The sequence below is a fragment of the Gymnoscopelus microlampas genome (genome assembly GCF_963454915.1).
Source record: "Gymnoscopelus microlampas genome assembly, chromosome: 23".
Lineage (NCBI taxonomy): Eukaryota > Metazoa > Chordata > Actinopteri > Myctophiformes > Myctophidae > Gymnoscopelus > Gymnoscopelus microlampas.
The window spans coordinates 329,967-352,387 of NC_139960.1; the positions used below are offsets into that span (position 1 = coordinate 329,967).

At 44.0% G+C, this 22,421-nt stretch overlaps 2 protein-coding genes across 2 annotated transcripts in view; both read right to left on the bottom strand.

Moving 5' to 3' along the window:
• Positions 1–22,421, bottom strand: part of LOC311039739 (NACHT, LRR and PYD domains-containing protein 3-like) — a 246,419-nt gene that overhangs the window by 19,194 nt on the left and 204,804 nt on the right. The window lies entirely within an intron of this gene.
• Positions 13,635–22,421, bottom strand: part of hmga2 (high mobility group AT-hook 2) — a gene marked incomplete at its 5' end in the record, with an annotated part of 32,555 nt that continues 23,768 nt past the window's right edge. Inside the window, 2 exons of the mRNA XM_084049691.1 lie at positions 13,635–13,759; positions 14,383–14,415. Coding sequence (XP_083905817.1) covers positions 13,715–13,759; positions 14,383–14,415 — 78 coding nt within the window. The 3' untranslated portion in view covers positions 13,635–13,714. The remainder of the gene's footprint in view (positions 13,760–14,382; positions 14,416–22,421) is intronic.

Genomic DNA, 22,421 nt, shown 5'->3' on the forward strand with positions numbered 1-22,421 from the left:
AAAGTAGAAACACAAAAACCTTAATTAGTTACTTTACACAGTCTGTGACTCATCACATTGACTCAGAGGAAACACTGGCGTCCGTTGACAAAGTTTAACTGAGTCACTTCTAGAGGTTCTGCTTCACGTTCTGAAGCCACCAGATCCTCTGTGACTCACTGCCTGCTGACACAACAGCATGTACAAGCTTGTAGATCTGCTATTTGTTAATAGCCAATGATAAAATATGGTACATGTAAAGTATGGGGGTATTGTTGGTATCAAGCTGAGAACAGGGACGCTGGAAGTCATTTATGCCAAGGGGTGCTGGGTTTGGCGGGGGGCTCCGCACGTGATTTTCTTTCAACATGTGTCCCGCCATTTTTTTCACCTTTTTCAACAATTATTTTATTCCCCAAAGTTAAATACATCATTGTTTTAATATATAAGTGTGTATATAGACTTTAAACATGATATATATTTGTTTAATTTACAAAAAAAGAAAAAAATCTAAAAAAACACATTTTTTTTCCAATTGTTTTCTTTCTCTTCCCCACCACCAGGGGTGCTGCAGCAACACTCAGCACCCCCCTTCCCTGGCTGAGAACACAGGAGTCTGTCCCTGTTACAACACCTACATCAGCTCCCTGTACTTATACAACACAACTTGCTGCAATAAAGTTATGTTCTCGTTCTTTCGGAAGTAGCTCTTCCTGGCAGAGTGGTGTGTGTGTGTGTGTGTGTGTGTGTGTGTGTGTGTGTGTGTGTGTGTGTGTGTGTGTGTGTGTGTGTGTGTGTGTGTGTGTGTGTGTGTGTGTGTGTGTGTGTGGTGCATATTTAGGTTAAATATTTACCCAAGAGCTTTTTAGAGGGAAATGTGGGCGGTGGTGGGTATCCTATTTATACAGCGGAGGTGTGTGTGTGTGTGTGTGTGTGTGTGTGTGTGTGTGTGTGTGTGTGTGTGTGTGTGTGTGTGTGTGTGTGTGTGTGTGTGTGTGTGTGTGTGTGTTGTAGTGGTCTGAAACGGCAGCTTTCTTTTATCACGGGGGAGGGGGGGCGACCCAGGTCATTGTTACTGTCAATATTACTGCTTGTTGGTGAGAAAATGCCTGCCTGTCTGTCTGTCTGTCTGTCTGTCTGTCTGTCTGTCTGTCTGTCTGTCTGTCTGTCTGTCTGTCTGCCTGCCTGCCTGCTGCCTGCCTGCCTGCCTGCCTGCCTGCCTGTCTGTCTGTCTGTCTGTCTGTCTGTCTGTCTGTCTGTCTGCCTGCCTGCCTGTCTGTCTGTCTGTCTTCTCCAGTCATACTCCAGGAACAAACTGTCTTCTTTCAAACATTAACCCCTGAAGTCCTGCAAATACAAAACAGTTTTACCTTTCACCCCCCCCCCCCCTCCCTCCCCCCCATTCACCTCCATCCAGAGAGAGAGAGAGAGAGAGAGAGAGAGAGAGAGAGAGAGAGAGAGACAGACAGGGAGTTTGGGGGCTTTGATATGAGGGCCGGGACGGGACGCCCCCCCCCCCCCCCCCCCCCCTCCCTTACTGGCAGACCCCCTACCAAGGTCAAAGGTCAGAGGCTCCGAGGTGGTCACATCCTCTAGAGAGAGAGAGAGAGAGAGAGAGAGAGAAAGTGCAAATTCTAGATAACTTTTCTAGAAAAAGCTAAAGTCAAAACAAACAAAACTAGAAAAGGTTTTCCTCCAGGTCAGCTAGGTTAGTGTGTGTCTGGGACAGCAATGTTCTGAATCCACCAATCAGGATGGAATGTGAAGAACAGGACAGAACCGTCTTGATCACATGACTATAGAGATAATATGTAGTGATTTGCATAATGTGTAGGAGTAATGTTCTCCAAGGTGGTTCTGAACCTCCTCAGGCTGTGATGTGACCAACAAGTAATCATATGAACTCCATGTTCTAACCTTTTGTCCAGTGGCGTGCACAGACATTCTGAGGGGCAGGTGCTCAAGTAAATTAGACTTTTTTTTGTTTACTTGGTCTGCTCGTTTTTCCCTCTACACCTATACCTCTTTGCCAAAAATAGCCGATCTACAAGCCCACAACGCCTCGCAGCGCGAGGCGTTGTGGGCTTGTAGATCGGCTATTTTTGCCTAAAGTTCTCCTCAGAAAAGGGATGCTAGGTTTCGAGTGGTTATGGTAAAAAGAAAAATCATATCACATAAAGAATTGGCGGACCCCCTGTAGTAACTCTGAGGACCCCCTAGGGGTCCCGGGCCCCCTGTTGAAGACCCCTGCTGTAAACTGGAAAAAAGGGCAGGTGCTCTAGCACCACCCAGAGTCTATCTGTGCACGTCCCTGCTTTTGTCTCCACCAGGCCGAAAGGGGGGTCATCCCTATGTTCCCCCACTAAGGTTAGGGTTAGGTTAGGTCCGATGACCCGGGGAACATAGAACCCGGGGAACACAGGACCCGGGGAACACAGGACCCGGGGAACACAGGTACGGTCCCCCGAAAGGCATGGCGTGAGAGTATGTTTTGTGTGTCCGTCTGTGAACAGCTAATCTCCGGCACAGTTGGCTTAATCGCAGCGAAACTGTGCACACACACACACTCCCTGGATGCCAATTCAGAACCTTTGCCCCACATTCTTCACATGGGCCTGTTATAGCGCCACCAGGAGGCCGCTTTTTGCGAAACACATTTTTTTCACAGTACTCCATACAGATTTTGCCCAAACGTCACGTGAATCGGTACACAGTATCTCTATAGTCATTACACAAAATGCGTCTTTCAGATTTTTCATATTCCATCCTGATTGGCAAAACATGGCTTGCAAAGTTTGCAGGAGTTTTCCGTTTTGAACAAAACGCCTCAAATCATGAACACAGCTCGCAATTTCCGTGAAATTTTGCACACACATTCCCACTATGCAGAGGAAGAAATGCCACTTGAACATTTTCAAATCAGCCTCATGGTGGCGCTATAACAGGCCGATTACTGTTTTTACCCAAAACTGCATCGATCTGTGTAAAACTTTGTATGTGCACTCCCTAGAGGTCAGGGAAAAACACTTTTCACATCTGCCTTTTATAGCGCCACCAGGAGGCCGACTTATATAAACACATTTTTTTATATTACTCCTTCACATTTTATCCAAATTTGACGCAAATCGGTACACATGATCTCTATAGTCATGTGATCAAGACGGATCTGTTAGATTTTTCATATTCCATCCTGATTGGCTAAGACTAACATCTAAGGTTTGCAGGAGTGGCCCGTTTTGAACAAAATGTTGCAAATCATGAACGCAGCGTCCGATTGTGGTGAAACTTCGCACGCACATTTGCACTACGTTTTTAACATTGCCCTATTATAGGCCACCAGGAGGCCAACTTATATAAAACTCATTCATTTATATTACTCCTTCAGATTTTATCCAAACATCACACACATCGGTACACATGATCTCTATAGTCAACTGATCAAGACGGATCCGTCTGATCCGCCTGATTTTTCACATTCAAGCCTGATTGGCAAATTCCGAACATTGCTGCCCCACACTATCCTACCTGACCTGGCGGAGACCTGTGCTCCGAGGAGCTCTTTTTCTAGTCTGTTTCTGTTTCTGTACTTTTCTCATTCTGTTTTTGATCATACTGCTGTGTCATACAAAAGCCTCAAAAGTATCAGATTACTTTTGATGCTTTTGAATTTGAAACCTGAAAAGTAACAGTTCTGGAGATACGACAGAAACCATATGAAACAAGAAATACACACAGTGAAATACACACAGTGAAATACACACAGTGAAATACACACAGTGACATACACACAGTGACATACACACAGTGAAATACACACAGTGACATACACACAGTGACATACACACAGTGAAATACACACAGTGAAATACACACAGTGACATACACACAGTGACACACACAGTGAAATACACACAGTGACATACACACAGAAGACACAGGGACGTCATATTTTCTTTTCGTCTCTTTTTATTGTGCTGAATAAGACGGTGAATATCCTATAAAGAACTCCTTTTTTTGTTGTTTTGTTTTTGTTTTTATCAAACAAAGCATCTCGTAGTGAAACTGAAGACAAAACAAATACTATGTGGACAGAAAGCCATAAAGGTTAGATAGATAAGATACCGTAGAAAACATGGAAAAGTATATATATATGTGTGTATAGAGAGAGAGAGAGAGAGGCGAGGGAGGCAGCTAGTGTAAACCATTGGTTCTCAAAGTGGGGTCCGGGGACCCCCAGTGGTACTTGAGGGGGTTACAGGGGGTCCCCAGCTAAAGGATGGATAGGACCCTTATGGGTCTGTAACTCTGAGAGTGTACAAATGGAACCAAATGGACCCTGACGGGTCCATTTGGTTCCATTTGTACACTCTCAGAGTTAAGATAACATTGATTTTACAATATGAATTGGGGTCCCAGAGATAGAAATGCCATTAAATGGGTGTCCGTAGCCCTAATGCATGTCAAACTGGGGGTCCTTAAAATGTATCTTTTCAAATGGGGGTCCGCGGGCTAATAAGTGTCCATTTGGGGGTCCTTGAAATGAAAAAGTTTGAGAACCACTGGTGTAAACTATGGTGACGGCGATCAAAACAAAATATTTAAAGGAATGACTTTTTTTAAATCAATTATTGACCCAATGAAGCCTTGAATTCATGGGGATCGTTGAGTTTTTCTCTCATTCCTGAGACAATAATCCAATATTTGAAGTGAAGTTTATAGGAGACCGATCTTAAAGGGATAACCCATGGAGACTTGAGTTCATGGGTATTGTTTTAGTTTTTTTTTTCCTAAGACAATAATTTGATGACCAGCGGTAGGAGACACAAAGGAGACTCTTTGTGTCTCGTACCGGAACCGCTGCCGCTCATTAAAATGATTGGCTTAGGAATGCAAAACTAAATAAAAAAAAGTCTTCATGAGGCGACTAATTGATAGAATGAAGTAACGTTTGGGTGGATTATTCCTTTAAACATACATGTTCATGAATATATTTGGAACATACTTTGGCGACTCAAAATATATCTAATTTTTGTCCCTGTTTTTTTTTCGTCGACAAATCCAGCCAATCAGGTGGAAGGGGATCCAATTGAAGGCGGGTAAAAAACAAACTGAGGGGGTTTGTTTTATTGATAATCCGTCGAACGACGTGTCGGAAAACTAGGCGATCTACGAGACCACGACGCACCCGGGTGCGGCACGTCGTGAGCTTGTAGATCGGCTGCTTTTTCGCCGAGTGATACCGTCGCTACGACAAAGTATATAAATCAGGCTTATCTCAACAAGGGATATGGGACGATAATCTCTATCGTTTTTTCTCTATCGTAACAAAAATAGCCGATCTACAAGCTCACAACGTGTTGCAACGCAACACGTTGTGAGCTTGTACATCTGCTATCTTTGCCGAACTTTCCCTCCCAGAATAGGGGTGCTGGGGGTTCAAGTGGCATTTTAAGTTTTATTTATATTTTGATTATATTTTGATTATCGCGATAATATCTTTAATATGTCGTACATTTTGCCACAATAATGGTGACAGGTGAATTTCACATGGTCTCATACCTAGCTAGTCCCACCTGTGTGTCCCCTGACTTTGTGACCAGTATGTTTGTGCGTCCCGACTTTCGGGAGCGTGTTTGTGTGCGGCGTTTCACACGAACCATCGGCAATACGGAACCATCGGCTTCCACTAGCGTCACGTCCACCTCCCGGCTAAACACCACTAACAGAACAGTTTGCATAAAAGGTAAGAAAAGTCCTTTAAAGTTTTTTGTTTTTTAAAAAGCGTTACAAGTCCAGTCTGACACCTAGTGGTGACGGCGAGCCAGAGAAAAAAACAAACAGTCTTATAACATTTTTATCCCCAACAAAAATAAAACTACAAATATATTTATATATAAAATGTAAAAGTTGTTTCATCTCCCATTGCCGTCGGCCACCTGAATCGTTTTTCTTTTTTCTTTTTTTTAAGCAGTAATTCAGTTTTGTAAAATGAGGTAACAGTAGAGGGCAGCAGAGAGGGCGTGTCTGGAGGTAGTATTGTGTATTCCATTGTACAAGAAAACAGGATATGGTGAAGATTACAAGATCAACTTCCTTTAAGACTCCCAGAAGCTCATCGCTCGTCAACAGACGCGAGAGGCCAACGCACACAACGCTAGCACCGCGCAGCGCGCACAAAAACCACTTGATTTTAATTTAACCCATTTAGACCTGCATGAGGCCAATTCTACAAATGCCTTCTGAATCAGTAGTTCACAAACTTTTTTGTATTATTTAAAGACATTCGAAAACTTTCAAGATTCTTTTTTTTAATTCAAAAATAGCAGATCTATAAGCTCAAAAAGCTTAGAACGCACCGCGTGAGCTTAGATCGGCTATTTTCGGCGAGCCGACACGATCGTACGACAGAGTACAATCTTAAGTGCTAGCTTAGGATTCGCTGACGGTGGGTTGTGGCGTTGCGTTGTTCGCTTTCTGTTTCAGAGCTCGCTTTCAAAGCTTACTGTACGACGTGCTTCCGCCAGCTCGCGCAGGTACGCAACGCTAATGAAGAGCCTCTTAACAGGTACGCTACGCTAATGAAGAGCACCTCTTAACAGGTACGCAACGCTAATGAAGAGCCTCTTAACAGGTACGCAACGCTAATGAAGAGCCTCTTAACAGGTACGCAACGCTAATGAAGAGCACCTCTTAACAGGTACGCAACGCTAATGAAGAGCCTCTTAACAGGTACGCAACGCTAATGAAGAGCCTCTTAACAGGTACGCAACGCTAATGAAGAGCCTCTTAACAGGTACGCAACGCTAATGAAGAGCGCCTCTTAACGAAACGGCTGTAATGAATTATAGTAGCAATATGAGAGAGGTGTCTGTCCTGGTCCAATTATTAGCAGAAGCGACTACACTTCTGAGCTCATTTTTACGCACATCTTTCAAATGCCAACGAAAAATAATGTATAAGTACTGCATTTCCTTCAGTGAATACGGAGCAGACTTTACTGTCAAAAGCAGCTATAGTGAATTTGCTTAAGTACTGCAAAATTATTATCGTGTAGCAAAGCGGCAGAAACGTAACATTTTGACAATTTTATTTACAAACAAAAAGGTATTTTTTGATCATGAAGAAATATAGAAATGTTTCCATGTTTCATTTCAGATTTCTTCATGTAATAATAATACAAATAATACTTGATGGAGGCAAAACCAATCTGGGACCAAGACTGACCAACCACTTCATCCTTATGGCTGGAGTCCCACAGGGCGCCATACTAGCCCTCCTCCTGTTTTCGGTCTACTCTAATTATAGCAGGAAAATAGCCGACCAGTACGAGCTTGCTTCTAAAAACGTCAGCAAATTTCAAATTTAACATTTTAAATATACATGACTATGTCCTAGCGTGTGCTAGTGTCGCGTTCACGTACGTTTTAATGTCGGGTACGTGTTGCGAGTGGCCCGTTAACGTAGGTTAAAGGTTTCATGACGTTCAGTTTTACCACACTTTAAAAGTCTTTGTCATGGTCCTTCAAACGTGTATACAAAGTTTTAACAAATAATTCCACTCCAGTGAGCCATGGCAGGTGTTTTTCCTCTCACATTTCTAAAGCCTTTTCAACTGCAATGGAAAAATAAATCTTTGCCTGCTGGTGGCACTGTTGAGGGATTTTGCCTGTCAATCATCGCCTCGGCTCCCCCCCCCCCCAAAGGAAAGGATAGGGGAGGGGAGGGGCTAGGAGGAGAGTGGGCGGGATTAATCGGCTGTGACATCACTGCCGAATGGCCAAAGCTCAGATTACTTTTCAGCGTAATTATTCAGAAAACCCCAGACCACAGAAAATCCACTGAATGTTCGAAGTTCAGATTTTTTTGGGTGTAATTGAGGTCATAAAACCCCCCAAAAAACATGTCATAGAACCTTTAAACCATCTCATACATGTTGCGAGTGGCACGCTTACCTACGTTATAACGTCACATACGTTTTGCGAGTGACGCGTTCACGTACGTTATAACGTCGTGTACATTTAGCGAGAGTTTACAGTTGGTACGTTTAGAGAGGGGCGGAGTCACGTCTACAGTTGGTACGTTTAGAGAGGGGCGGAGTCACGTCTACAGTTGGTACGTTTAGAGAGGGGCGGAGTCACGTCTACAGTTGGTACGTTTAGAGAGGGGCGGAGTCACGTCTACAGTTGGTACGTTTAGCGAGAGGCGGAGTCACGTCTACAGTTGGTACGTTTAGCGAGAGGCGGAGTCACGTCTACAGTTGGTACGTTTAGCGAGAGGCGGAGTCACGTCTACGGTTGGTACGTTTAGCGAGAGGCGGAGTCACGTCTACAGTTGGTATCCAGCTCCCTCTTGAGGCTTTACCTCAGGCCCAAGTTGAGAATAAACCGCGTTAACATAATCTATGCGCATACATTAACACATACCTCGTTAACATGATCTATGCGCATATATCAACACGTTCCATGTTAACACATATATATAAAGGTTGCCATGGTGAACAGGCGGGAAAACAAAAACTGGTTACATGTACATCTGGGTTGAAGAGGAGAAGAAAAACAAAACACTAAATCACTAAAGTACACAGAACATCTTATCAAGTATATCAATATCTACTAATTAAAAAAAACAAAAACAACATATCCTTGAATACAATATACAAAAAAAAACACATCTATTTGAAAAAAATAAAAGAAACCAATAAAAAAAACCTGAAAGTCTTCAAAACACTTTGAAGGCTGTTTTCCTCTCCATCGCTGAAAAAAAAAGAAGAACAAAAAATCCATACTTTTACTTGGTTCAGAGGTTTGAAACGAACGGGTACAAAAATACTTTTTTTTGAGTGTGTATGTTTTGCAGTCCTTTAACAAGAGATTTAAAACCAACGCCACCAAAACACTCAGAAACAAAAACATCTTTCCTTTTCAAGACCGGAGGTAGGTATCTGTTGAATGAGTATTAGTCCATGTTTTATCAGTCTGTTTGAGGTACATTTATAGGTAGTACAAAGTTCAGCGGAAAATAAGGGAAAAAACAAAAAACAAAACTAAAACTATGTAGTGTCACTAGGGTTGGGATCCAGAACTGGAGGGAACCGGATCCAACAGGAATTGCATCACATCTTGTAGAACCGTTTCCAGAAAGCAGGTTTTTATGGGAGCTGCTTTGTGGACTTCACGTCTGATATACAATTATAATACCAGTGGTTCTCACACTTTTTAATTTCAAGGACCAACATAACTCTGAGAGTGTACAAATGGAACCAAATGTGGTTCCATGTGTACACTCTCAGAGTTACAGGTCCATTTGGAACCCCCCTATAGGAATCATTTAAAATCCTTAAGATCCCAAAGGATCACAACCCTAAGTGTCGTACAAGCAAAAATGATCCTTGAGTAAAAAATAAAAAATAAAACATTGATAAAATCAGTATAAAACATGTATTCAAGTTAACGTAACAGTTTGTCAAAACAGAAATCCCAGTTTGTAGAGAATTGAAAGAAAAATGCAGTGAGATACACGTTACACGTTAAAAAGAGTGAGATGGTTCAAAAACAAAACAGTACTTGATCCACCTGACACCTGCTGGGTGTCAATAAAACAAACCTGGTTTCAGGGTGCACCCTCCTGTTGTAAAATAAAACAAACCTGGTTTTCAGGGTGCACCCTCCTGTTGTAAAATAAAACAAACCTGGTTTTCAGGGTGCACCCTCCTGTTGTACAATAAAACAAACCTGTTTTTTAGGGTGCACCCTCCAGGTATAAACAATAAAAAACAGTTGCAGACAAGCAGCCACTCCGCTATAAGAGCGACTGATCTCGTTACAACGTACAGTATCAATGACATCTCAACGCACACTGCCTATGCATTGTCCTGTTTAGTGTGTGTGTGTGTGTGTGTGTGTGTGTGTGTGTGTGTGTGTGTGTGTGTGTGTGTGTGTGTGTGTGTGTGTGTGTGTGTGTGTGTGTGTGTTGTAGTAGTAGCAGCTGGTGTTGTGGTTTGTAAACTCAGAGGTAGTGTTGAAATGATGAGGAGACATTTTGCATATCGGCACCCGTTAGGTGCTGGCTGGCAGTAAGGTCAGGGTTCTTAAGAGCACCTTTACAATAATACGTTATGAGGGGGTCCGTTGTTCCACAGAGAGGGTTTTATGAGCGGGGGAGGAGGAGGGGCTTTGGCACATCACGTCCAGAGACCCTCACAACACAGCGCTTAACCGACGCCCGCAACGCGTTGAACCAATCGACCGCTGTTGCTGCGCACGAACGGCAAGCCATCCGCGTCATTAGCACAGATAGCCTAGCTGAAACAATGCGTAATTAGCACTGATAGCCTAGCTGAAACAATGCATTGTTAGCACTGATAGCCTAGTTGAAACAATGCGTAATTAGCACTGATAGCCTAGCTGAAATAATGCGTTATTAGCACTGATAGCGGAAACAATGCATTATTAGCACAGATAGCCTAGCTGAAACAATGCGTTATTAGCAAGCACACATAGCCTAGCTGAAACAATGCGTTATTAGCACTGATAGCCTAGTTGAAACAATGCGTAATTAGCACTGATAGCCTAGCTGAAACAATGCGGTATTAGCACAGATAGCCTAGCTGAAACAATGCGTTATTAGCACTGATAGCCTAGTTGAAACAATGCGTTATTAGCAAGCACACATAGCCTAGCTGAAACAATGCGTTATTAGCACTGATAGCTGAAACAATGCATTATTAGCAAAGTTAGCCTAGCTGAAACAATGCGTTATTAGCACTGATAGCCTAGTTGAAACAATATGTAATTAGCACTGATAGCCTAGCTGAAACAATGTGTTATTAGCACTGATAGCCTAGCTGAAACAATGCGTTATTAGCACATTATTTGCTCAATAAGCTAGCTGAAACAATGCATTATTAGCACATTAAGCTAGATGAAACCACGTATTATTATCTCAATAACCTAGCTGAAACAACGTAAAAATACCAGGTCGTCACACGCAGCCTGTAGGAGGCGCTCCTCTTACCGAAAGTTGAGATATTTTCTGCTCGAGGCGGCCAGAGCAAACAAAAAAAACACGAACGCATGCCGAGAGCGGCGTGATGCTCAGCGGCTGTGAAGAGGAGTACGTAGAGATGGTTTAAATAGAATGGTAAAGGAATACGTGAAAGAAAGGCAGCGCTGGCGGCTCATAAAAACAAAAACCCTTTCTGTGCACATGGCGCCCCCTATGGGCGGTTCCCTGGGGTATTACAGTGCAAGGCAGCAGGTATCTGTTGTGTTTACATGAGGTAACGTAACGGTTTGATCTGTGGGCCACTAGGTCCAAGGCTGGTATGAGGTCGGTTTTGTAAAAGGCAGACTGTGTGTGTGTGTGTGTGTGTGTGTGTGTGTGTGTGTGTGTGTGTGTGTGTGTGTGTGTGTGTGTGTGTGTGTGTGTGTGTGTGTGTGTGTGTGTGTGTGTGTGTGTGTGTGTGTGTGTGCGTGCGTGCGTGCGTGCGTGCGTGTGTGTTTGTATTACTATACTTGCGAGGACCAAGTATAGTAGCATTTGAAGAAATATACATTGTGAGGACCGTTTTCCTCACAAGACAAATGGTTGTTTTATAGTTAAAACATTTTTTTTTAGATCCGTTAACAATTAGAAAAACATTCAGGTCAGGATTAGACATTTAGGTGTCTTAGAGGTTAGGTTTAGGGATTGGAATTAGAGTTCAACATGATTTATACTTAGTTGCGCGCCAGTGTCATGCACCGAAAAACAGCCGATCCATAAGCCCACAACGCGTCGCAGCGCGACGCGTTGTGGGCGCGACGCGTTTTTTGTAGATCTGCTGTTTTTCGGCTTTAGGCTTACGGTTAAAAATGGCAAAATATATGTATTTTTAAATGACATTCATAAAATGGCTGTCCTAAAGCGTTGATGTCCTCACAAGTATAGTAATACAAACGTGTGTGTGTTGGATTTCTTTTTGAATGTCGCGCAAAACAAGAGGTGAAGGAAAAAAACAAGAATGGTAAACTAAGCATCTAATGTAATGAGTCTAATGAGTGGATTTAAACAGATGCCGTTCTGAAGACGTGAGATACAGTATTTTCTGTCATGAACGGTCTAAAAGATTAAAACCCTTAAAAAGATTAAAACCCTTAAAAAGGTTAGAATCGTCACTTAGATCCATGTGTGGAGTGAGGTTCTGTTTCGCACCAAAGACGCGGGAGTCCCGTCCGTCCGCCCAATGCAGAAAAGACGTGAACTCAACGGTCCCACGAGAAACGCGTGAAACCTGGCGAGAAATCAGGACGTTTTGGCCCTTTGAACGTATCGGTAATTTAAAGCTCTTCCTTCTGAAGATGTGGGCCGCGCAAAACACACGCGTTTCCCTGGCTTTAACCGCTATTTAAAAAAATATTTTGACTAAATAAATGAGAGATGTTAAATATGGAGAGATTACGGTCAGAAACGTACGGTGATGTTCGCTCGGCCCTGAATCACTTTTAAAGCTGAAGCTCTTAAACGTCGGCTTAGAAATCCGTCGATAAAAACTGACCTCGTTCAAGTAAGAAGAAAAGGGTGTGTGTGTGTGTGTGTGTGTGTGTGTGTGTGTGTGTGTGTGTGTGTGTGTGTGTGTGTGTGTTGTGCATGTTACTCCTACAGCAGTTTATAAAGAAACATTGCATCATCACAACCAAACCAAACCAAACCCCCCATCATGTGACCCTCACTCACCCTATCCTCTCTGGGGGGTGGGGTCACATTTTGAGACCCTGTTAAAGGGATAGTTCGCCCCAAAAAAATACTTATTTTATTTATCAATTACACACGCCACGAAGCCATGAATTCATGTAGATTTATTTAGTTAACTAAGTCTGTGGTAGGAGACTCAAGAGGTCCTAACTCCTAACTGAGTCTCCTATTGACCGATGAGCCGCTCATCGAATGATCGTCTCAGGAACGCCACGAAAACAAAGCGAGAGCGATACGTGAACGCACAGATTAGGACGGGGCGACTACGCCAGCTAAGAGAGATTCTTTTATATGGAACACCAACTCACTCGCTAAATATAGCAACCTGACTTCACATTAACCCGGGAGTGTCTTTTCCGGCCACGCCCCCTTTCCACGCCCACGCCCCCTTTCCTGGGTAGGGGCGGAGCCATTCAAGGAGAGTTGCGTCACCTCCGTTCACTTCTTCGGGCCAGATCTTCTACAGAGCCTTCTATTGGCCAATAGTGACAAAGCCCTGAAACCAGGAAGTTGAGGAATGCACTTCCTTAGTCTATGAGCGTTTGTCACTATTTAGAGTTAGGTGAACCATGTGACCGGCGCTGTTTTCTGCCCATCATTGGTGGAACTCTCTAATACAAGGCTCTGGGTAGGGGTGTAACTCTCTAATACAAGGCTCTGGGTAGCGGTGTAACTCTTTAATGAACACAAGGCTTCATTGGGTGTTTAGTTGATAGAAAACAAGTCATTTTTTTTGGGTGAACTACTCCTTTAACCCCAAATATAAAGAGACCCCAAAAGTGAAACAAAAAGAAAGAAAGAAAGAATAAAAAAGGACAAGGATGGCAAGACAGAGAATCAGGAAATCAAAACCCCCAAATAAAATAAAATACAAATAAAACTAAAACGTAAAAAAAACAAAAAGGCCCGAAGGTCAAAGGTTACTAAAAGTGGTCAAACAGTCTTGGAAAAAAGAGCTGACAGCTGGTTCTGAGGTAGAGGCGTGGTGCTCCTCTAGAGGGCGCTAGTCCTCCTCTGGAGAATCCTCCATCTCCTCCTCCTCCTCTTCCTGGGGAGAAGAGATTACATTACATTACATTACATTACACATGAGATTAAATTACATTCGATTGCATTAGATGACATAAGATTACATTACATTACATTACATTACATTACATTACATTACATTACATTAGATTAGTTTACATTACATTACATTAGATTACATTACATTACATTACATTAGATTACATTAGATTACATCAATCCAGTGTTCATTTTGACAGCACATTTTGGTGTAGTTTTTAGTCGTAGTCTTTTGAATAAAGTTCCATTTAGTTTGAGTCATATTTTAGTCTGAAATGTTATATTATTTGGTCGACTGAAATGTATTCTGGCGCCTTGATGAGGTCGTAATGGCAGATTTATATCAAATTTAGGATCAAAGGTAAACAATGAACCTACTGTAGCATCTGTCTAAGAAGTCAAAGTGTGTCTGAGGCCGATTAAAAAAGCATCTAAATCCAAACAGTTTAAAATTATAATAAAACGTGTGTTGCTGCTATATTTAAAAAGTAAATCTAAAATGACACAGATGCTTTCCTGGTTTGAATGGGTTAAATAAGTTCTATTGATTTGATATCCTTTCTATTGATATTTAGTCATTTATGTTGGTTCTAAGTCACTCACCTGAGCAGGTTCTTTCTGGACCACTTGCTGTGGCTGAGAAGAAGAAACATAACAGATTATTATTATTATTATTATTATTATTATTATTATTATTATTATTATTATTATTAGAATAGTGAGCGGGGGGGGGATCCGGAACAAAGTTCAGATTGTGCTGTATTCACACACACACACACACACACACACACACACACACACACACACACACACACACACACACACACACACACACACACACACACACACACACACACACACACACACACACACACACACACACACACACACACACCACAGGAAATGGCTCTAAGACCGGGACTGGACAGCTGAGCTGAGCGAGAGAGAGAGTGAGAGAGAGAGGAAGTGTACAGCTCTCTACCACTGACATCGTATAGCACATTTAGAGCCCCCCCCCCACCCCCGCCCCCCCCCCCGGAATTGTTGTGAACAGCTGGCGTGTGTGTGTGTGTGTGTGTGTGTGTGTGTGTGTGTGTGTGTGTGTGTGTGTGTGTGTGTGTGTGTGTGTGCGCGCGCGTGCGTGCGTGCGTGCGTGCGTGCGTGCGTGCGTGCGTGTGTGCGTGTGTCACAGTCAGTGTCGACACCGGAAGGAAGGACAGACACACACACACACACGCGCACGCGCGCACACACACACACACACACACACACACACACACACACACACACACACACACACACACACACACACACACACACACACACACACACACACACACACACACACACACACACACACACACACACACACACACACACACACACGGCACCAACAACCTGCTCATGGGGAACAGTTAGAGGAAGGGATACACTAGTATATCGCTCAATATTTGCCGTTATCGGTATCGGCCAAAAAAAAAGAAAAAGATGGTGTTTGTGACATGAAATATAAGCTTATCATAATCACAGAAAACATTATCATGTCTTCAGTCTTTTTTCTAAAGTAATACAGTAGTACAGTAACTAGTAGTTGTCATGTATTGGTTAGCCAGGTCACATGACCAGGAACAGGTAACAGAAATGTATAGGGACACCCAATATGATATAACCTGTTGTTATGATGGAGACCGGTGTTTGAGAGGAGCGGTCATTAAATAAACAAACTAAAAGACACGAAGGTTTCTTTGTACAATGATTCAATTCAGGCTGCACTAACTTCAAGTAATAAGTTAGGCACACAACAATGGCGACGAGGATTATTGTGAATGTTTGAAGACTACGTTGAACGTTAAAAGGAGTTAAACGAGCAACATGGAAAACGAGCAACACGGATCCAGCAACACTCGGACCTAGATGGGCACGATGGCTCACTTTGTTTGAATTATTTGCAGATGGAAAAGGACTAATAGTTGATGCTGATGCCACGGCTGTGGTGAAGCAGAGGAGAAGAGCTCTACTGTTACACCTGGCAGGACCAGACGTCCAGGATGTATTTTCAACTCTACCGGACACCGGGGAGGCGAAGGACTACGTAGAGGCAGTCACAGCGCTGAACAAGTACTTGTGCCCCAAGTCAACGCAGCTTTTGCCCGCCAGATGTTTCACAAATTGTGCCAAGAACCAGGTGAGCTACGCGAGCTACGCGCCTGAGACTATGCCTGCCGGGGAGCCAATCAGACACGTAAGGCGGGTCTAAATCCAGGACGCGGCGTGGGATTCATAATAACGCGCCTGAGACGGACTGCGAGGGACTGTGCTTTTCAAGCCGACAATGACAATCAGATAAGGGACGCTATCCTAAATAAGTGTACATCAATGTATGTGCGCAGAAAATTACTGGAGGAAGGGCATACGTTGACACTTGCCCGCACATTGGAATTGTCCTCACAATGTGAGAGAATTGAGGAACAGATGGCAGCCATGTCTCTGACTGAAGACAGGGGGGACACTGAGACTGTGCATCGCGTCATGCAAAAAGGAGGGAAATACTCAGCATCGAGAGGGAAACCACAGGAAAGAGAAGAAGGCGCCACATCGGAGAGGAAATGTTTCAGGTGTGGATATGCTGATCACATGGCAAAGGATCCTAAATGCCCCGCACGAGGACAGACGTGTCATAAATACAACGGGAAGGATCATTACTCCAAGATGTGCCGCACGAGAGGTTCAAATAAGCAAAATGTGAACACTGTGGAGGTAGAACATGACAAAGAGTTTGCATTTAATGTAAAAGAGGATGACATGTCAGACAAACTTACATTTTGTGTGGGGGGAGTAAATGTAGAAATGTTGGTTGACTCGGGTGCCAAGAGCAATGTGATGGGAGCAAATGTATGGGAAAAACTGAAGGCAGAAAAGATAAAATGCAATTCTTATGTGCCAAAAGAGCAGAGGACTTTGTACCCATACTCATCCAGTGAACCATTACCAATTAAGGGAATATTTGAATGTGAAATCACCATTGGTAACAGGTCTGAACAGGCAGAATTCATTGTAATTAAGGGTAATGGTGAACCACTACTGGGGAAAAAGACAGCCACGAAACTAGGAGTGTTGAAAATAGGTGAAAATGTCTCTGTGATTACAGACATCAAAGACACACTCAGGCAGCAGTATCCAGATGTGTTCAAGGGTGTAGGAAAATTAAACACCAAACAGGTTAGCCTGTACATAGACCCACAGGTCAAGCCTGTGGCACAGCCACTTAGCCATATCAGGATGTGTCTAGATATGAGAAGGGCCAATGAAGCAATTGTAAGGGAACGGTACCCTATTCCCACTGTGGATGAAATTTTGCAAGGCATGAATGGCTCAGCCATATTTAGCAAGCTAGACCTTAAATGGGGCTACCATCAGTTGGAACTGACCCCAGAGTCAAGAGAAATAACCACTTTTGCAGTGCATAATGGAGTGTACAGGTACAAAAGGTTGATTTTTGGTGTCTCATCAGCCAGTGAGCAATACCAGCATGAGATAGCCAATGCATTAACTGGCATTGAAGGTGTTGAGAACATCTCAGATGATGTGATAGTGCACGCACGAGACCAGGAAACACATGACAGGAGTTTGCATGCATGCTGTAATGAAGAGGCTCTCAGAGTGTGGGTTAACGCTAAACCCAGAAAAGTGTCAATTCAACATGGACAGGTTGATTTTCATGGGGATACTTTTGTCACAGAAAGGCATAGGACCAACAGAGGAGAGGGTTAGAGCTATAGTAGAGGCCAGAGAACCCGAGAATGCCTCAGAGGTCAGAAGTTTTTTGGGTCTCGTAGGATTTAGTTCCAGATTTATTTCAGGTTTTGCAACACTGTCAGAGCCGTTACGACGCCTGACCAGAAAGGATGTGCCATTTGAGTTTGGGACAGAACAGAAAAAAGCATTTCAAATTTTAAAGGATGAGCTAGCCAAAACTGTTACACTAGCCTACTTTGACAAGGAAGCACCAACCAAGGTGATAGCAGATGCCAGTCCTGTAGGTGTAGAGGCAGTGCTAGTGCAAAAACAGCAGGGGGAGATGGTACCTGTGTGCTATGTGAGTCGCAGCTTGACAGACTGTGAGCGTAGGTACTCTCAGACAGAGCGTGAAGCTTTAGCTCTAGTATGGGCTTGTGAGAGACTGCATCCTTGTGTGTATGGTAGGAGGTTTGATTTAGTCACTGACCATAAGCCATTAGAGGTCATATATGGTCCTCGATCCAAACCATGTGCACGCATAGAGAGATGGGTTCTCAGATTACAGCCCTATGATTTCAGAGTTGTATATGTACCTGGGAAACAAAACATAGCAGACCCATTATCACGGCTGCTGGGGAGCACAGCAAAAAGGGAGATACACAAACATGACTCAGAAGAGTATGTTAGATTTGTAGCAGTGAGTGCTACACCCAAAGCACTTACTACACGAGAGATAGAAGAAGCCTCTGCTACTGACCCAGAATTAATTGAGGTACGCAATGCAATAACAAGTGGATGTTTTGATAATTGTAAACCATATGCACCGATTGTTAATGAGTTGTGTGTAATAGGATACATAGTGCTACGAGGAACACGCATAGTGCTACCACAGAGGCTGCAAGCACGAGCACTCACATTAGCTCATGAAGGACATTTGGGAATAGTGGGAACCAAACAGCATCTCAGAACCAAGGTTTGGTGGCCTGGCATGGAGAAGGCAGCCGAGAAATACTGTGAGGCATGTCATGGATGTCAAATTGTAGCCAGACCTGACCCACCAGAACCGTTGAGATCTACAAGCCTACCAGATGGTCCCTGGCAAGATGTTGCCATAGATCTGCTAGGACCACTGCCAACTAATCACTCCATACTTGTGGTGGTAGATTACTACAGTCGCTACTATGAGTATGACATTATGACTTCCACAACTGCAGAGAAGGTCATTGACAGTCTGGGGTCTATTTTTAGCAGACATGGACTTCCGGTTTCCTGCAGGTCGGACCAAGGACCCCAGTTCAAGTCTGAATTATTCAAGGAGTACTGTGAAACAAATGGAATCACACACGTGAAGACAACTCCGAAATGGGCTCAAGCTAATGGAGAAATTGAGCGTCAGAATTCATCACTGATGAAAAGAATAAGGATTGCTCAAGCAGAAGGACTCGACTGGAAACGTGAACTGAGAAAGTATGTGACTATGTGCCGGAGCATAGAACATGCTACTACTGGAAAGAGCCCTGCTGAGCTACTCTTTAACCGGAAGATGAGGGGAAAGTTGCCAGATCTCTGTGGATCATACACAGCATCACTGGAAGTACGTGATAGAGATGCAGAGCAAAAAGGAAAAGCAAAGCTATATGCGGATGAACGGCGGAGAGCTCAGTACTCGAAGGTGGACATTGGAGACACCGTGCTCATACAGCAGGACAAGGTGGACAAGTTCACCACACCATTCAACGCAACACCACACAAAGTTGTGAGCAAGACAGGGAATCAGGTTGTGGTTGAATCACCAACAGGAGCAAGATACCAGAGAAACACCACACATGTGAAAAGATATGTGACCAACAGGCCTACGGGGGCACACGACACACCGGAGGAGACACAGTGGACTGAGGACAGTGCACTTGACGTGGACACACATGCACAGACTAATGTCACTCACACACCACAACACACTCAGATGTCAGAGGTGCCAAAGGCCAGACCTCAAAGGGTGACAAAGCCACCTGAAAGGCTCAGTGACTTTGTGCTGACCTGAGCTGAATTGCACTGAAAAAAAAAAGATCACACCCTGTGTGAAGGTAGCGGCGCCTTTGATACATTTTGTCATCGATATGTGTTTATAATGTGTTTATAGCCACGTGTCACGTGAAGCTTGACCAATCACTTTGTTGACGGGTCTGACCAATCAGAGCGTTGACGGGTCTGACCAATCAGAGCGTTGACGGGTCTGACCAATCAGAGCCTTGACGGTGAACACGGACAAAGTCACGGGTTGACGGGTCTGACCAATCAGAGCGTTGACGGGTCTGACCAATCAGAGCGTTGACAGGTCTGACCAATCAGAGCGTTGACGGGTCTGACCAATCAGAGCGTTGACGGGTCTGACCAATCAGAGCGTTGACGGTGAACACGGACAAAGTCAGGTATAGAGCAGGATCCGCTCTATACCTAAAGGTATAGGTATAGAGCGGCTAGCGCCGCTAAAAACATGTATTCTCATATTAATATAAAAATCCTGACCAATCAGAACCTTGACGGGCCTGACCAATCAGAACGTTGACGGACCTGACCAATCAGAACCTCGACGGGCCTGACCAATTAGAACGTTGACGGACCTGACCAATCAGAACCTCGACGGGCCTGACCAATCAGAACGTTGACGGACCTGACCAATCAGAACCTTGGCGAGCCTGACCAATCAGAACGTTGACGGACCTGACCAATCAGAACCTTGGCGAGCCTGACCAATCAGAACGTTGACGCAAAAGCCAGGTATAGAGGGCTAATATCCGCTCTATGGCTAGCGCCGCTAAAAAGGGGTATTGTGCATTGTTTGAAAAAGTATTATGCAGTGTTTGATTTTTTTGTATTTTGTTCTAAGGGTCAGTACAGAGGTTGTTCAAGGTACAAGTTTATTTCCAAGGAAAAGGGAGATGTCATGTATTGGTTAGCCAGGTCACATGACCAGGAACAGGTAACGGAAATGTATAGGGACACACAATATGATATAACCTGTTGTTATGATGGAGACCGGTGTTTGAGAGGAGCGGTCATTAAATAAACAAACTAAAAGACACAAAGGTTTCTTTGTACAATGATTCAATTCAGGCTGCACTAACTACAAGTAATAAGTTAGGCACACAACAGTAGTAACTGTACGTATAGCATTGACCTAGCCTTAGCACGTAGTAGCATTGACCTAGCCTTAGCACGTAGCATTGACCTAGCCTTAGCACATAGCATTAACGTAGCCTTAGCACGTAGCATTGACCTAGCCTTAGCACGTAGCATTGACCTAGCCTTAGCACGTAGTAGCATTGACCTAGCCTTAGCACGTAGTAGCATTGACCTAGCCTTAGCACGTAGCATTGACCTAGCCTTAGCACATAGCATTGACCTAGCCTTAGCACGTAGCATTGACCTAGCCTTAGCACGTAGCATTGACCTAGCCTTAGCACATAGCATTGACCTAGCCTTAGCACGTAGCATTGACCTAGCCTTAGCACGTAGCATTGACCTAGCCTTAGCACGTAGCATTGACCTAGCCTTAGCACGTAGCATTGACCTAGCCTTAGCACGTAGCATTGACCTAGCCTTGATGACCATGCAGTCTAATGCAAAGGCTAAAGTGTCATTTACATAGCATGCTGTTAAACACATGACAGGTCATTGAAGACCTGGTATCTTATAGTTTCAATGCACATATTATTATGTTGATATCATATTGTTTAGACCAGTGGTCCGGGGACCACCAGTGGTCCATGAGGGGGTTCCAGGTGGTCCCCAGCTAAATGATGGAGAGTTGGTAACCAAATGGACCCTTGTAGATCTTTAACTCTTGAGAGTGTAAAATGAAACCAATTTTATTTTACACTGTCAAGAGTGAGATTATTGTTAAACATACATTACATTTTCATCTTATTTTGATCAACGTTTGCTCCTATGGGCACGCTCTCTCTCTCTCTCTCTCTCTCTCTCTCTCTCTCTCTCTCTCTCTCTCTCTCTCTCTGTGTGTGTGTGTGTGTGTGTGTGTGTGTGTGTGTGTGTGTGTGTGTGTGTGTGTGTGTGTGTGTGTGTGTGTGTGTGTGTGTGTGTGTGTGTGTGTGTGTGTGTGTGTGTGTGTGTGTGTGTCTCTCTCTCTCTCTCTCTCTCTCTCTCTCTCTCTCTCTCTCTCTCTCTCTCTCTCTCTCTCTCTCTCTCTCTAGAGCACATCCAATATGTCCGCTGCTCTGTTCTGTTCTTTTCCTCTTCAACAAAAGGCTCCTTGTTTCCCTTTGCTTTAGGAATGGAATGGAATGGAATGCTCCACATTCCTGGAACCAGGCAGGACATTCTCCTGCCCCCCCCCCCCCCCCCTACAAAAGGAATACCAGGGCAAATGCCCCCTAATCCCCCCCACCCACCCCGATAGGTGCCATTCATAACTTCTGTGTTTGGAAGGAGGGGGAGGGGTTTAGAGAGAGAGACAGAGAGAGAGAGAGAGAGAGAGAGAGAGAGAGAGAGAGAGAGAGAGAGAGAGAGAGAGAGAGAGAGAGAGAGAGAGAGAGGGACGGACGGACGGACGGACGGACGGACGGACGGACGGAAAGACAGACAGACAGACAGACAGACAGACAGACAGACAGACAGGATAACATGCTGTAAAACCTTTATTTTATTCTATTTCATTGTATTAATGAAGGGTTGTGAGTGGAACATGAGTCTATCTAGCCTGGTAAACCCTCCCTCCGGAAATCTCATTTGTAATTTATTTCAGGAGTGAGTCTGGCATTTGGCTGTGGGCTGGAGTTGGGCGGGAGTAATACCGTTGACTGACAACCCCTTCAGCCAATCAGCAGTGTTCCCCTTCAGCCAGTGCATTTTTACCACCTCCAGACTAATGTGACGCAACTTTTGAG